Source organism: Papio anubis, chromosome 12, assembly GCF_008728515.1.
Source record: "Papio anubis isolate 15944 chromosome 12, Panubis1.0, whole genome shotgun sequence".
Taxonomy (NCBI): Eukaryota; Metazoa; Chordata; class Mammalia; order Primates; family Cercopithecidae; genus Papio; species Papio anubis.
In genome coordinates this window covers 111,275,191-111,290,877 of record NC_044987.1, presented here as the reverse complement: position 1 = coordinate 111,290,877, position 15,687 = coordinate 111,275,191, and the positions used below count along the sequence as shown (strand labels likewise).

The 15,687-nt window shown below is 57.8% G+C and overlaps 1 protein-coding gene across 8 annotated transcripts in view; it reads left to right on the top strand.

Moving 5' to 3' along the window:
* SYT7 (synaptotagmin 7) overlaps window positions 1-15,687 on the top strand; it is a 66,068-nt gene that overhangs the window by 43,480 nt on the left and 6,901 nt on the right. For all 8 annotated transcript variants that reach the window (XM_003909725.4, XM_003909726.4, XM_009185884.3 and 5 more), the window contains 5 exons: window positions 4,903-5,038; window positions 9,826-10,096; window positions 13,451-13,620; window positions 14,043-14,157; window positions 14,711-14,910. In XM_003909725.4, coding sequence (XP_003909774.1) covers window positions 4,903-5,038; window positions 9,826-10,096; window positions 13,451-13,620; window positions 14,043-14,157; window positions 14,711-14,910 — 892 coding nt within the window. The remainder of the gene's footprint in view (window positions 1-4,902; window positions 5,039-9,825; window positions 10,097-13,450; window positions 13,621-14,042; window positions 14,158-14,710; window positions 14,911-15,687) is intronic.

Below are 15,687 nucleotides of genomic sequence, written 5' to 3'. Positions count from 1 at the left end.
GAGCCCCCTCCCCAGCCGGTGCCCTCACACACAGCCACCTTGGTGGTGTCCCTGGGGTCTGAGGCCACTTGTGGCCATCCTGGGACCATTCTGGATCAGGCCTGCTCTCCGGCATGCTTGCCCCAGCCCGGAGCAAGCGCAGCCTTTTCTGCCCCATCTTCCTGCTTGGCTCCTCTCTGCTGCCCTCCATCTTTCATCTCTGTCCCCACCCCAACCGGAAATCCCTGTTTCTCTGGTGGTTGGTGGGCGGGGGGGATGTTAGGGAAGGGGCGCCAGCCTGTTCTCCCTCATCCCCACCCCCTCAACCTCCCTCTTGCCTGGAGGTCCTGTTGGGCTGCTTGGCTGATGGAAGAAGAGCCCATGGTGGGAGGGTCTGGGGCGTGGGAGAGACCTGGTGACCAGAAATAACCAGAAAGTTCTCCCCTGAGCCGGGGCACCAGGAGAGAGCTGGGGAGGGCCCGGAGCAGTGAAGGCAGCCGTCCTGAGCAAGGGTGAGGCCTGGCTTTGTTGGGCTCCCTGTCACTGCGGCTGGCCTCGGGACCCTATGGAGACCGGGCATAGCCTGTGTGGCCACAGCACAGGCCAAGCAGAAGCCTGGGCATTTAAACTGCCACAGCCTCAGCTATCAGGAATTCAGGAAAGCATCTCCTCCTGTCCCCGTCTCAGGAGGGGGCGGGGCGCTGCTCACAGGCAAGGGGTAGGGTGGGAGGTCCCAGGATTCAGGCAACATCCCACAGATGGGCCAGTGGATGCCTGACCTTAGGTTGGGTTGACCACACCTGTGGTTTCCAGGATGAATTAGCCTTTGGGAATCATGGGAGGAGGGCTTCTCACCTTGATCGGGTCTGCTTCCCATCAGACCAAAGGCCTGCAAGACAGCGTGTGGCCTGGCAGCCAAGACATCTGCCTTCCAGCTCTGGTTCTGCCAGAGCCTCATTCTGCAGCCTTGGGCAAGTCACAGCCCCTCTCTGGGTTCTCTGCTCACTTATCTGTCCAGTGAAGGATTGGACAGGGTAACCTCTAAGGAATGGCCCCTCAGGCTCAGATATGCTAAGCTTTTCATGAGGGAAACGGGCCTTTGGGCTGGGGCATGTGTCCTGTGAGCTGGGCAGGGACTGTTTGGACAGGCCATCCTGAGGCTCTTGAGAGGCCCCAGGGGCCAGAAGGGACTGTCCCAGGCTGCTGCCCTGGGCTTGTGGGCTAGGGAGGGTGGATAGACTGAGAGGCAAGATGGCTGGCTTGCCTGTCCCTCTGGTGGTTCCTGGAGACCATCCCTCCCAGTTTCTTCCCATCCTGAGTCCACAGTTGCATGGTCTGTGGTGGGCAAGGCTGGAAGTCCCCAGAGAGTGGGGCCAGGTCTTTCACTGAGTGGCACAAATGGTGTCAGGCCCTGAGCCCATGTGCAGGGGTACCAGAGGAGTGGAGCCTGCCACCCCTGACCCACCTAGGCACTACTACAGGAGCTGTGACTTCCTGAGCCAGGGTCTCAAAGCTAGGCTGCAGGGCAGTCAGAGGGCCACTGGGAGGGCCAGGAGCCGGGGGCGAGAAGACATAGAGGGTGGCTGGAGTCTTCTGAACGCCCACTAAGAAGCTGAGACTGGTGCTGGGAAAGGTGTGAAGCGTGAGGGAGCAGAAGCAGGCTGGAAACAAGATTTCGCATCACCCATGTGTTAATGAACCGGCTCCATTGTCACCCACAGTCTATTTTTACCTCCTTGCCACTTAGGTCTCACTCCATATTTAACACACCCATCCCTTCTGATCATCACATCAGCTTGTCCCCTGCCTTCCTGGGAAAGGTGGGTGTGGGGGTGGAGGCCGTGCGCCCTCGCCACCACCCAGCCTGACTTTCCAAGTGGACCGTGCCATTCCAGCCTCGTCATGCCCACCTATCCTGGAAATTCATTCCTCATGGACACTGGGGTGCTTCTCGGCTGGTGGGCTGCCACAGGGGTCCAGAATCCAATGCTTCCTTCCCAGCAGACTCTCCCCTTCCCAAAGCTTGGCATCAGCACCACCCACTGGGCACCGGGCAGCTTAGGGCCCCACCCCTCTGAGCTCCTGGACCCTCAGACTTGGGAGTGGTGGCCTTGGGGTGGCTGTCCCTCCCTCTTCAGCCTTTCCTTCTAGACCCAAGGTCTGCCCTTCTGACCCCAGCCCCACCTTTCCCTCCCCAGCTGACCCCTTGACCAGATGTCTCTGGAGGAAGGGGTAGTGGCCCTTGGCTGTCACTGGGGAGGACACTCAGCCCCCTGTGAGGCTGTGAACAGCAGGCTCATGGGAGACAGCGCCCCGGGAGGAGGAGTGGCCATTCCAGGTTCCAAGCAGCGTGGGAGTGTGTCCAACAAGCAGCAGGAGATGGGAGGGCCAGTCACTGCCTCTGTCCCCACGATTCTTGGTGTCCCTGAAGTCCCCCCTCCGGGATCCTTCAGCTCCTGGGCCTCAGCACCACACTTCAGACTGCACTCCCGGGGGGGAGGGAGGCCCTGGCTCCACGCCCTGCTGTGCCCATTCCACCCTCAGCCTCTCTGCTCGTGTCCACCCCCTCATGCTGTCTGCCATCGTTTCACCACTGCTCCTTGGGATCCAAATGGTTTCCACCGCGGCCCACCCCCACCCCGAGTGGGGGACAGGGCAAGGCGGGGACCAGGCCACCCCCATTGCTCTCCCTACTCTGAAGCCACCATGTTCTGTCACGGTGTGTGTCCCCCGCCTCCTCTCTGCCTCTCCTGTTGGCCGCACGCTCCTCCCTGTCCCCTCGTCCACCCGGCAGCCTTCACACGTCTCTGACTAACTTTCTTGGCCTCTCTCTCCCTCTGTCTCCTTTCTCCCATCTGCTCCTCACAGGGCTGCCCTCGGCCGGCGATGGGCCCCTCGGCCTCTCCCTCTGCCTCTCTCTGTGCCTCTCACCTCTGTCTCTCTGTCCTGTGACCTCCGACAGCTTCAGTGGCGCTGACCATCTCTCCCAGGCTGCTTGGCAGCTGTGCCGACGCTGCGGCGTGGCCAAATAACTCTAACGTTCTCATACCTTCAGCAGCCAGTCTCGCACTCTCCCTGCTCTCCCACTCTGTTTCTAACCTGACTTTACCTCTCCAGCTGTTTCGGGCTCCTTTCCTTCCCCCTGCCTGCCCGTGTGAGCACGTGTCCTCTCCTGTGCGTGTGTGTGTGGTGCGTGCGTGTCCACATGTCCATGCGTGCCATGGCCCTCTGGGAGGGGCGCCCGCGTGTCGCTGGGTGGAGTGGGCGTTTCCGTGTTGTAGAGGCAGGGCCAGGTTTTCACAGCAGGTGTATCGTGCTTCTGATAATCAGGATGTTGGGCCCTGAAACCACTCCCTGCCCTTTCTGTTTCAGTTTGTCCCCCTTCACGTGCACTCGTGGCATGCCTGGGTCTCCCCAACGCGTCTCCTCTCGGGATCCCTGTGTGCCATCGCTGTATGTGTGTCATCACTGCTGCTGTGGTTGGCCTGCCTGCCTGTGGCCCCTGCCATCCTCTCCCTGCCCCTCTGGATGTCTGTGAGGCTCGTGTGCATGTGTGTGCCTGTGTGTGCACATGTGTGTGTGCATGCATGTGTGTGTGTATGCGCATGTGTGTGTGCATGCTTTGTGTGTACATGTGTGCATGCGTGTGTGTGTGCACACACGCACCCTGCTTTGGGACCCTGATATCTCCCCTCCAGGGCCTGGCATATTCTGTGCATGTCTGTCTGTGCCTGTCGTGGTCGCCTATGTACTGGAGGCTGGTCTCTACCCGAGGGCCATGGCTCATGTCCACCCTCAGCGTGTGGCTCCCAGTTTGTGGCTGTGTGTTCTCAAAGCTGTTCTATTTTAGCCTGTCCTGAGCCTCATGCTACTGGTCCCCTGTCTCTTCCTCCCTGCCTTCCTCCACCTCTCTTCCTCCTCATGGGACATGCCAGCCTGGTCCCTGGGCAGGCTTTTAGTGCCCCTTCCTGATCCCCAGCTGAACGGAGCCTGGGCTCACCACCCAGCCACTGGGTCAAAGAGCCCAGCATCCTGGGAACGTCATGGAGTCAGGTGCAGACAGGGCTTCTTGGTGGTGCCTGTCTTTCTGTGACCCTGGGTGAGAGCCTTACCAAATGCACAGTCTTCAGCAAGTGGGAGAAGGATGGGAACTGGGGAACAAGGGGGTGTAGACTCACCCTATCCAATATGGGGCCATTAAACCTAAATGAGCTTACATTCAACAAAATTAAAATTTCAGCTCTCAGCCACACTGGCCACATTGCAAATGCTCAAATGCACACATGCGGCATGCGGCTGTTCCACTGGACAGCACGAATACAGAATACTCTGTCACTGTGGAGAGTTTACTCTGTCACTGTGGAGAGTTGTCCTGACCTCACCTGGTCAGTCTCATGTCTAGAGGGTGGGAAGAGGATTCTTGATGAGCCCAAGCAAACACAGGTGGGGCATCTGGGAGACAGACCTTCTGGGTGTGTTTGCAGAGGGTAATGACGCAGAGAGGCACCTGGACACACCACGCCACGGCGGAGCCTCCCCCTTCCAGGCTGGGGGTGGATGGGATAGAACAAGCCTCTAGGGAGTGGGGGTGGTGGCCAGCTCACAGACCAACTATGCAAGCCAATGACTGGAGGGTGGGGGGTTTCTGGGGAACAGGAAGAATGGGGACACTTCCCCCAAATATCCCCTATAGGAGTAGTTAAGCCACAGTCGCCTGGGGCAGGGGCTGCAAGGAGAATGGGCCCCAGGCATGGGTCTCCAGGGAAAACCAGGTGTCCATGTGGACAGGAGTACCGCTCCTGCTGGCCCGCTGGGGATGGCAGCTGCTGGGGTCTTCAGAGAAGGTCCTGCCACCCCTCAGGCCGGGGTGCCCAACCCAGCTCACTTCCCAGCCCAATCTCATTTGGACTCCCCTGCCCCCAGGTTGCCTGCAGGAGGGAAGGCGGTGAACACAGCCCCGGTGCCAGGCCAGACACCCCACGATGAGTCCGACCGCCGGACCGAGCCACGCTCCTCTGTCTCAGACCTCGTCAACTCCCTCACCAGCGAGATGCTCATGGTGAGAATGAGGGAGCCTGTGCTGCTCCGAGGAACTGGGCTGGGAGGCCAGGGGCAGGAAGAAGAGGGACGTGTGTGGGAACCAGCAACGGCATGGGAGTGGCCAGGCAGGGGAACCGGGTCAGAAGCAGCCTGGAGAGCCAGGCCTAGCATGGTGGCCACTCGGCGCTTGGTGACTGAGTGTGCAAGGCCAGGGTTTGCTTCCCAGCTCTTTCATCAAAATATCTTCTCCATGTCTCAGTTTCTTCCTTTGACAAGTGAAAATAAGAATTCCCATCCTGCTTTGATCCCTTTGTGGATTGAGAAGGCACCAAAGAAAACCCACTCATGCAAGATACTTGCAGGATCCTAGAGGGAAAGGCTGGTGGGCAGAGGACTCAGGACAGAAAGTGTCCCCGCCCGAGAGTAATGTCCCCTTAAGTGGAGGTCTGGGGTGGAAGGCCTAGCCTGCGACCTCCCCCATTCCCATGGCTAGAGGCCCCTGAGAACAGGAGAGCAGGAATCCACTGGTCCCGGCTCCTCTGAGGGACAGCTGTGATGGGGTGCTGCTGTCCACACCCGTGCCCCACCAGAGGCCTCCAACCCTGTGGGATCCTAGTTCTAGGTTGCTTGGCCCAGACAGAGGTTGTGGTTCCCACGGTGCCCCCACGGGGGCAGCAGTGAGTCACAGCCACTTGCCCCACCTGTACTTTTCCAAAGAGGTCCTGGAGGGAGAAAACTAGGGAGATTGACAGACAGAGATCAGTTAAAGGTCGGAAGTCCCAGGAAGGCTTGAAGAGGGGACGAAGTTGGGAATCCAGCCCCTGCTCTGTTCCTACTGGACTTGACCTGGGACGCTTCATCTCCTTGGATTGAACCCCTCACTTCTCTAGAGAGAAGGAAGTAGGCTTGGGAGCTCCCAACCCCTCCCCCACTGCCCTGGCACTAGAGCCCCCACCCTTCTGCCATGTAGAGTTCCAGCCAGCTCTAACCATCCATCCCCACTGCCCCTTCTAGCCTGGCGTTTCTCAAATTGCTACGTGTGCAGGAATCACCCAGGAACCTTGTTAAAATGCAGATTCCTGGTCAGTGGGCCTTTGGTGGGGCCTAAGAGTCTGCTTTTTTCCTTATTTTTTATTTTTTTGAGACAGAATCTCATCTATCCCCTAGGCTGGAGTTCAGTGGCACAATCTCAACTCACTGCAACATCTGCCTCCCGAGCTCAAGCGATTCTCCTCCCTCAGCCTCCCGAGTAGCTGGGATTACAGTAGTGCACCACCACGCCGGCTAATTTTTCTATTTTTAGTAGAGATGGGGTTTCACCATGTTGGCCAGGCCGATCTCAAACTCTTAGCCTCAAATGATCCACCTGCCTTGGCCTCCCAAAGTGCTGGGATTGCAGACATGAGCCACCGCGCCCGGCCTATCCTGTGGTTTTCTTGAATCCACATTAGAGCATCAGATTTTCCACATCCTAGGTCTGGTCGCCTTGGGCCTCCCCACCTCTCTCCTTCTCCCCGCCCGCCAGGCCCCTGTGTGTCTGGCCCTCCACTGCCCTCCTTCCATCTTCCCCCACCCAGGCAGACTGACCCTGGCTGTCCTCTCCTCTGGATGGGCCATTACCATAGCCCACCCTGCCTCCCTGCACAGCCCCTTAATTGGTTACAGCTTCCCGGTAGCCAGGTTCCCAGAAGGGACGGCCCCTTCACAGCCAGCTTGCCTGCCCCTTGCTGCCCCCAGGGAGGGGCCAACAGCTGCAGCCTGCAGAAGGAAGCGCAGGCCCCATCTCCCTCTCCTGTGCTGGGAAGATGCTCAGAGGTGGGAGGGCAGAGTCTGATGGCACAGCTCTGTGCCAGTGCTAGGCCGTTGACGTTAACAGCCATGATAAGCAGGGCAGAATCAGCCAACTGTGACCTCAGCCTGTCCCAGTCTCTGGACCCTGGGCTGTGGAATCTGGGGGTCGAGAGACAAGAGTTAAGCACCCAGAGCTGGCCAGAGAAGGGGCTGAGGGGCAGAGGTGTCTGAGAAGAGGCGAGGCCACACGTGCTTCTGGGCACCTGCTGCCCTGGTACAGGGGTGGCTTGCTGCTTTTCGAGGCTGACTTCTGCAAGGGCTCGGGAAGCACCTTCCCTGACTGTGATGGGGTGGCCAACCTGGTTGCCAAAGAGATGGCTCTGCCCCAGCTGAGTAATTAGGGCTCAGGGCTGTGGCTTAAGAAGGCTGGGAGTGGGCACAGAGCTGCCACCCCTTTCCGAGGTGAAACCCACCTAGCCAGCCCAGGCCTTCCCAAGACCACACCGTTTGGGAGCCAAGAGCCAAGGGACCAGAGGGACCTCAGGTGGGGTGGGGGCCACCTGGGCTCCGGTCATCAGCAACTCCACCCCAACTTTAGAAGCAAGAGGGTGGGCGAGTGGTCTTTGCTGGCACTGTCTACACATGCTATGCCCCAGGTGCTCGGTCCCTCTGCCAGTGGGTCAGGTCATGGGGCAGAACTCTAGAAGGGACCCCTTCTAGCTCTCCCAGGACCCCTCAAAGTAGGTCTCATGGTCCCTACTCTGCAGATGTAAAAACAGGGTCAAAGCTTGCGTGTGGGGCTGGCATAAGCAGAGAAAAGAGCGTCGGGGAAAAGCAGACTGTGGACAGGGAAACCACATTCTCCATGGGCCTGCAGTGGGGCTTGAGGGGTTATCTGGATCGGCCAAGGGGTGGGGGCTGGAGGGAACATCTTCTGCTGTAAGGCAGCACGGTGCCCCCAACTAGGCAGGACCGGGGTAAAGCCCCAGACTCTAGATCTGAGTGCAAGTGCAAGGCGCAGGTGGAAGGGACTCAGGATTCCTGGCCGCTCAACTGGGTTGTGTTCCCACTGGCCATTCAATCACAGGCGACTTGAGGCAAGTGACCCAACCTCTCTGTGCTGGCAGCCACAGTTGGAACACCGGGAAAGTGTTCCAGCGGGAGTGCCTGCCTCGTTGGGATGTTGTAAGAGGTCAGTGAGGACAAGGCACAGGTTACAGGCGGCCAGCCAGTTCGTGGTAGTTACTGTTGTGAGTGTGAGGCTGGATGCATGGCTCATGCCTGTAATCCCAGCACTTTGGGAAGCCAAGGCGGGCAGATCACTCGTAGCCAGGAGTTAAGAGACTAGCCTGACCAACATGGTGAAACCCTGCCTCTACTAAAAGGACAAAAATTAGCCAGGCGTAGTGGTGTGCGCCTGTGGTCCCAGCTACTCAGGAGGCTGAGGCACGAAAATCGCTTGACCTTGGGAGGTGGAGGTGGCAGTGAGCCGGGATTGCACCACTGCACTCCAGCCTTGGCAACAGAGCGAGACCTTGTCTCAAAAAAACAAAAACAAAAAGCTCTCACGAGTGTGATTCCGACGGTTTTCACCTGGCACGGTGAGTCCGCAGGTCTTTGCCAGCTTGAGGGGAAACCTCAGTGTTGTGCTGGGGTGTGGGCCTGCTTCAGTGGAAAGAGCAGGATTTTGAGTCAGAGAGGATTCATACTGCTGTGCAGTCTTGGCCATGTGACTTAACCTCTCTGAACCAGTCTCCTCAGTGAGGGTGGTGCCACCTGCCTCGCCTGGCTATTATCAGGATTCAGTAAGGAGACGGCGATGGGAGAGTCGCTGGTCATGGCAAGAGCGCACTGGATACATTATTATTATCTGTATTATTTAGTCTTTCAGAGCCTAGGACTGCCTCTCGAGGATGAAGGAGAGGGCACAGAGCAGGTTTCTACGGGGGAAGCGGGGGAGAGAACGGATGCCTGCAGTTTTTCTTACTGTGGTACCCAGGGTCCTGCTCCTGTCTCTCATCCAGTCATCGTGGGAGACTTTTGAGCCAGGAGTACCTGAGCCATGCAGCCCCCTAACTGGGTCTGCTGTGATCAGTGGTCTGGGGCTGCACTCAGGCGGCTGGAGGGTGGGCAGGGTTCCAAAACCTCCTAGGTACTACCAGTGTGCTCACAGGTTTAGACACGTGGCTGGGAGACCCTCCTCCCGGCTGCTTCCTGTGGTTGGATGTCAGGATGGGATGAGATGCCCACCCTGCCTCTGTGTGACTGTCCGTTCCTGGGTCAGCCCAAGCGCCCTCCCTCCCAGCACTCCTCAGCCCCTATGGACAGTACAGTCATCTGAGGCGCCTTTTACCCAGCACTGATGCCCAGGCCCACACCAGCCCCATCCAGTCAAAGTGCTTGGGGACAGGGCCTGGGGGGTCTGCAATTTTCTTGTCCCTGGTGATTTTACCTAACACAAACAGACATCGCTCCTGAAAACTTACCTCTCTCATCTTGTAAATCACATCATTCTCCGCACCCTAGAGAGTCACTTTGCAAAGAATTGTTGCGGTACACTCTTTTTGATGTGAGCAGCCTCCCTCATCTGCTGTGTAGCCCAGGTTTGTGTCAGTGCATCCCACAGTTGGCCCTACCGTGCCACGAGAGGGCAGGGAGGTCTGGGGGGCTCGGGAACGCCAGCACGCACCAGGGCAGCTACAACCAGGAAGGTGAGGCAGCGGAACTGGAGCTTGGGGCCGGCGGCAGACCCAGGGCTGCGAGGAGAGCCTGGGAGGTGGGTGTCGTGCATACGGCTTTGAGGTTCAGGAGACAGAGCTGTCTAGGCTCTGCCATCCCCCCTTCCCCTCCCCTCCTGGGAGACCCCGGTCAAGGCACCTGCCCTCTGAGCCTGAGCAGTGTCCATGGGATGTGGCTGGGCCACCACCTTTGGCCTCTTACCCGTGCTGGCCAGCGGTGGGGACATGGGGGAAGCAGGATCCTCCCCAACCCTGCCGGCCTCTCCCCCACCCCCAGCTCTCCCCAGGCTCCGAGGAGGATGAGGCCCACGAGGGCTGCAGCCGAGAGAACCTGGGCCGGATCCAGTTCAGCGTCGGCTACAACTTCCAGGAGTCCACGCTCACCGTGAAGATCATGAAGGCCCAAGAGCTGCCGGCCAAGGACTTCAGCGGCACCAGTGACCCCTTCGTCAAGATCTACCTGCTGCCTGACAAGAAGCACAAGCTGGAGACCAAGGTGAAGCGGAAGAACCTGAACCCCCACTGGAACGAGACCTTCCTCTTTGAAGGTGAGGCTAGTGCCACCCTTCCCCCGCCATGATCACCTCTTGCCGTCCACCATCCCCCTACCCAACCACACATGTGGTCACATGGACAGATGCATATGGGCACACACCTGCAGGCCCACAAATGCACAAACACATGCAATCAGATACACTTATGTGCACACCTGCATGCGTGCACAGGCACAGATCCATACACATGCGCTCACAAACGCCCACACAGGCAATGACTTGGCCCGGTTAACCTGATGCATTTTGTGTCTAGTTGGGATCAGGTCACAGGAGCCAAGTGGAGCCAGCATCACAGCCAGAGGCCGAGGAGGGAAGCTGGGCCACCGCCTGGTGTTTCAGTCCAGACACAGAGCTCATCCTGAGGAGGGCAGGGAGGGAGGGAGGCACCCACAGGACTCAGAGCTGGAGCACCCTGGAGCTACCAGAGCATAGTGGTTCAGTGCACAGGCTGTGGCCTAGGCTGTCTGGGTTTGAATCTCAGCTCTTGCCACTTACTCGCTGCGTGACCTTGGGCAAGTTCCTGAGCCTCCCTATGATTTGGTTTCCTCATCTACAAAATAGAGATAATAATAGTGAGGGTTCAACAAATAAGTGAATTGTAAAAGCACTTAGAACAGTGCCTGACACCCAGCAAATGCTTGATACCAGGTTGTTAAACACACGCCATCTGTTGCCGTTCTCTGCCCCCCTCCCTCGCATGGGACAGGAACAACAGCTCTGAACCATGCCTGGAGGCCGCGGAGACAAATGTCCTTTCTCTCTCCTGCAAGCCCCCTCTGAAGGCCGGTCTTTATCTCTTATCTCTGAGGATTCAAGGTAACCAGGAAGCTGGGCATGCGATTAAGCAGTGATTTCTATCCCAGGGCCTTTGGGTGCTAGGACCCCGCTTAGAGAAGCTGTAACCCTTTGCCAATGGCTCCCCATTCATCCAGGGGGAGTAGATCCCTACTCCAGCTGCCCCAAGCCCTAGCCTTCCAGAATCTTCACCGTGTATCCCAGGGACCTTTCCCCACCTGCCGTCCCACCCACTTAGCACCCCACCTCTTCTGCAAGGTGACAGCCAGGTCACCCACTAAATGGCACTGAGGGTGAGCAGTGAGTGTCCGTGTGCTTCTGGATGCCCTCCTTTGCAGGCACCACGAGGGCCAGGTTAGAGATGGCTCAACCAGCGAGAGGTTCAGCTGTCTGGAGGTATAGGTAGCCAGCTGGCAGGGCGAAGGTTTTGAGCAGAACTCCAATCCTCCAGTCTCTTCCACGAGCACGTGCCCAGCAACAACCACGAGCTGGGCACTCTTCTAGGTTTCGGGGGTGTAGAAAAGAATGAGGCACCGTTATGGCCCTCAAGGCATTTCTGGCCTAATGGAGACACAGATATGTAGATAAGCCAGCCACACGCAGCATGACAGGAGCTGCAGGAAGCCAGTATGAGCTCCCTTTGATGGTGGTGAAGAAAATTTCCCAGAAGAGGGACTATTCAAAATGGGTTCTGATGGATGAGCAGGAATTTGCCAGCTAGGAGCCTGCCTCCTCTGGTGTTGATGAGAGCTGACTGGGGTGCAGCGACTTCTTGGAGCTTCCAATATTCCCAGAACACTTGTCCTCGTGCATTTTACCTGAATTGATGCCTGGGCAAGGTCCATAGGGGACTCTGAAATAAGCAGGACACAGCTTCCCACAATATGAGGAAAAGGACCCTGAACAAATTCAGAGCGTCTCCTTTTCCCACTCACCTGCTCCTGTCGGAGCTCCTCGGTGCTTCCAGAGTCTCTGGGGGGAGGTGCTGGAATCCTCCGGGGCTCCTCCTTCCCTTCATCTTCTGCACCAGCCAGGCTTAGGTTCCAGGCGTCCTCCATCCTGCTCACACCCGGGTTCAGAATCTCCTCACCTCAGACCTCTGGGCTGGCCTGTGCCCCCTGCACCTCCTGGGCCAGCCCCACCTCTGACTAAGCCTCCCAAGAGCTCATGACTCCTGGCTTCAGACCTTCACCTGGCCCCCTCATGCAAGCCCCGTCTGCTCCTCTCCCTCTGACCTTAGCTGCCACTTCACCTCAGCACAGTCCTGCTGCTCCATCAGGCCATTTCATTGGCATTGATTCATCTGTTCAATTATGCATTCACTTAACAAATATGTATCGAGTGCCTACTATGTGCCAGAAACGGTGTTAGACACCGAGATCCAGTGGTTGGTAACAGAGAGGCCTTTCTGGGAATCCTTGCCTTCCGGGAAAGCCAGACAAAAATCAGGGAAAGAGACAGAGAAATCTATTACCGTGTGTGATATGTTTCGCGGAAGAAAAGGTGCTAGAGCGTATAACGGGATCCAACACTGTCTGGGGTGCCAGGAAGGATACTGAGACTTGAAGGATGAGAGTAGCCAGAAGGGGGGCGCATGGTGGGGCCAGTGTGCGCCCGGCCCCGAGGCGGGAGGAGTAGGGTGTTGAAGGGCCAGGAAGGAGGCCGATGTGGCTGGAGCCCAGTCATTGAGTGAAGAGCGGTCACAAGCCAAGCAGGGAGAGGACAGCCGGGCCAAATTGTGGAAGGACTTGAAGCCAAGGTAGGGTGCCCGGCTTTTATTCTAAGTGCACTGGGAACCATTGAAAGGCTTTAAGCAGGAGCACATCATGATGGAATTTCTATTTTTAAAAGATCTCTCTGGCTGCCGCATTGAGAATGGACGGTAGGAGAAAGCGTGGATGCGGGGAGGGCGGTTTGGAGATGCTTGCAGCTGCCTAGGCAAGAGGTGCCGGCGGCTTGGACGAGGGAGGTGGCAGTAGAGAAGGGGACGCTGTGGGAAGAAGGACGGAAGCACAGGTGGGAGGAGGGGTGCCGAGTCACAGGACACTTGTCACCTCCTGCTTCTATGCCTTTGCCTTTTCCCTCCCACTGATGCTTCCCCATGTCCCTCTGCCCTGAGTCCTCCTGGGGCCTGCGTACTGGCAGCTGTGGCCACCTAGGCAGAGCCACTTGCCCAGACCTGCCTCGGGACAATTGGCAGCGGCTGCTCAGCCACTGAGATGGACACAAGGTGCATGGGTGAATGGATGATCGCAGTTCTACTCTTTACTAACTGGGACTCTGGGCAAGTACTTTAAGCCGTCTGAGCCTCATCTGTAAGATGGACGAGATGCCATTCACCTTGGAGAATTGTTGAGGGAATCCCATGAGACGGTGACAGTTCTTGCTAGCACTTCAGTAAGGTCTAATTGCAATCCAGTGTGCCTGCTGGCCCGGTGGGGTGGCAGCGGGAGGGCACAGGGCCTGCCTCCTCTTCCCAGGGCCTTCCTTGCCTCCCGGGCCCCATGTGGCCCCTCTGTGCCCCTCTTCACTCGCACCCATCTATACCCCCAGGTTTTCCCTATGAGAAGGTGGTGCAGAGGATCCTCTACCTCCAAGTGCTGGACTACGACCGCTTCAGCCGCAACGACCCCATCGGGGAGGTGTCCATCCCCCTTAACAAGGTGGACCTGACCCAGATGCAGACCTTCTGGAAGGATCTGAAGCCATGCAGCGATGGGAGTGTAAGGCCCCATGGGTGGGCCTTAACTGGACAGGCAGCAGGGCAGGGCTGGGAGATCTGGTCCCAGACCCTCGTCAACCTTAGAAAGGCCAGGAGGGCTGTGGGAGAGGGTGCAGATGGGCAGGCCTGATGGAGCTCAGTCCTCACTAGTAGTCAGAGCACTGGTGCTTGGCACTTGGGGGGGACTCACCCGATCTGTAAGAAGGAACCTAGGGCTGTGTTCAGGGAACAGAGAGGAGATGGTGGACCTGGGAGGGGCAGTACACACACCTGCCAGAGGAGGGGAGACAGAGTGAGACAGAGGTGACAGACAGGGGCATGGGTAAGCGCCAAGGTCAGGGTAGAGGGGGCCTGGGGGCAGCTGGACCAATCAGAGAGCTCTGCTAGCCTAGTTCCCCACACCCCTCCTGTTGTGCCTCCCAGGGGAGCCGAGGGGAGCTGCTCTTGTCTCTCTGCTACAACCCCTCTGCCAACTCCATCATCGTGAACATCATCAAAGCCCGGAACCTCAAAGCCATGGACATCGGGGGCACATCAGGTGCGGGGCTCCTCCAGCAGAGGACGGGCGGGCCGGGGATGTGCTGGTGACACAAGGGTTACACTGGATGTGGAGAGCAGGGTCTGCAGCGGTGCTCACCCCAACCCGCCACACCCCCACCTCCAGTCCTCACTCCTTACCCTAGAGGCCTTGGGGGCCCCCTTTGGAGCACCCTCATCTTGGACTCTGTTCAAGAGTCAAGATGTCAGCATCATCCTGGACTCTGTTCTTCCCAGAATCAGGAAGAAAGGGAACATTGTGGGAAGACCTGGGTTCTATCCCCAGCTCTGATGCTACTTGTCTGAGATTTTGGACAAGACCTGGCCTCTCTGGGGCTCAGTTTCCTCGTTGGTAGTAACAGGAGGGCCCAGGTGATTGCTAAGGTCCATCTGCTGATTCTCCCAGGTCCCTCTTGTTCTTGCCTGGGTCTCTCCTTGCCTCTGGGGAAAGCACACGGCCCTCCTGCCTCAGCTTCCATTCCTGGAAGGGGAAAGGGATCCTAGGAAGTCCCTCTCCCACGGTCCCTCTAACCCTTCCCCACTCCCTCCCCCAGACCCCTACGTGAAGGTGTGGCTGATGTACAAGGACAAGCGGGTGGAGAAGAAGAAGACGGTGACGATGAAGAGGAACCTGAACCCCATCTTCAATGAGTCCTTCGCCTTCGATATCCCCACGGAGAAGCTGAGGGAGACGACCATCATTATCACCGTCATGGACAAGGACAGGCTCAGCCGCAATGACGTCATCGGCAAGGTAGGGGCGAGGCAGGTGGTGTGGTGCACGCAGCTGGTACCAGCGAGGCTCCGTTCCTTAAAAGAAGCAGTGGGGGTAGTGGGCACAGGCTGGACACCAGGAGAGACTGGGATCAGTCTCCTCCCCTCTCAGGCCTCTGTTTCTTCATCTGAAAATAAGGGTGTGAGATGACCCCCTCGCAAGGATTCCTCTCTAAGCGTCCTCCTATGGGTAGGTCAGCTTAGGACAGACCACCAGCGGGCAGGGAAAGAAGTAGTGCAAGAGAGGAATGGCCTGGATCTCAAAAGAAAGGTTTTCTGGACAGGATGATGACATTGGGGCAGTATTTCCCGGGGTCCTGTCTACACAGGGTGAGCTGCGTGGGGCAGCGCTGGGAGCTGCGATCAGACTCCGAAGACCTCGTTTTAGTTCCCATCCCATCTTCAGATAAACCGTATAACCTTGGGCCAGTGGCTTGGCCCCTCCAAGCTTTAGTGTTCTCATCTGTAAAATGGAGCAACTAGTACTGTCCCTGTAGAGCTTTACAGGGTGGTGTAAGAATTGCTTGAGGCATGTGGATGTTCTTCTCGTAGAAAGTTGGCCGGGCACAGTGGCTCACGCCTGTAATCCCAGCACTTTGGGAGGCCGAGGCGGGTGGATCACCTGAGGTCGGGAGTTCGAGCCCAGCCTGACCAACATGGTGAAACCCCATCTCTACTAGAAATACAAAAATTAGCTGGGCGTGGTGGCGGGTGCCTGTAATCCCAGCTACTCAGGAGGCTGTGATAGGAGAATCCC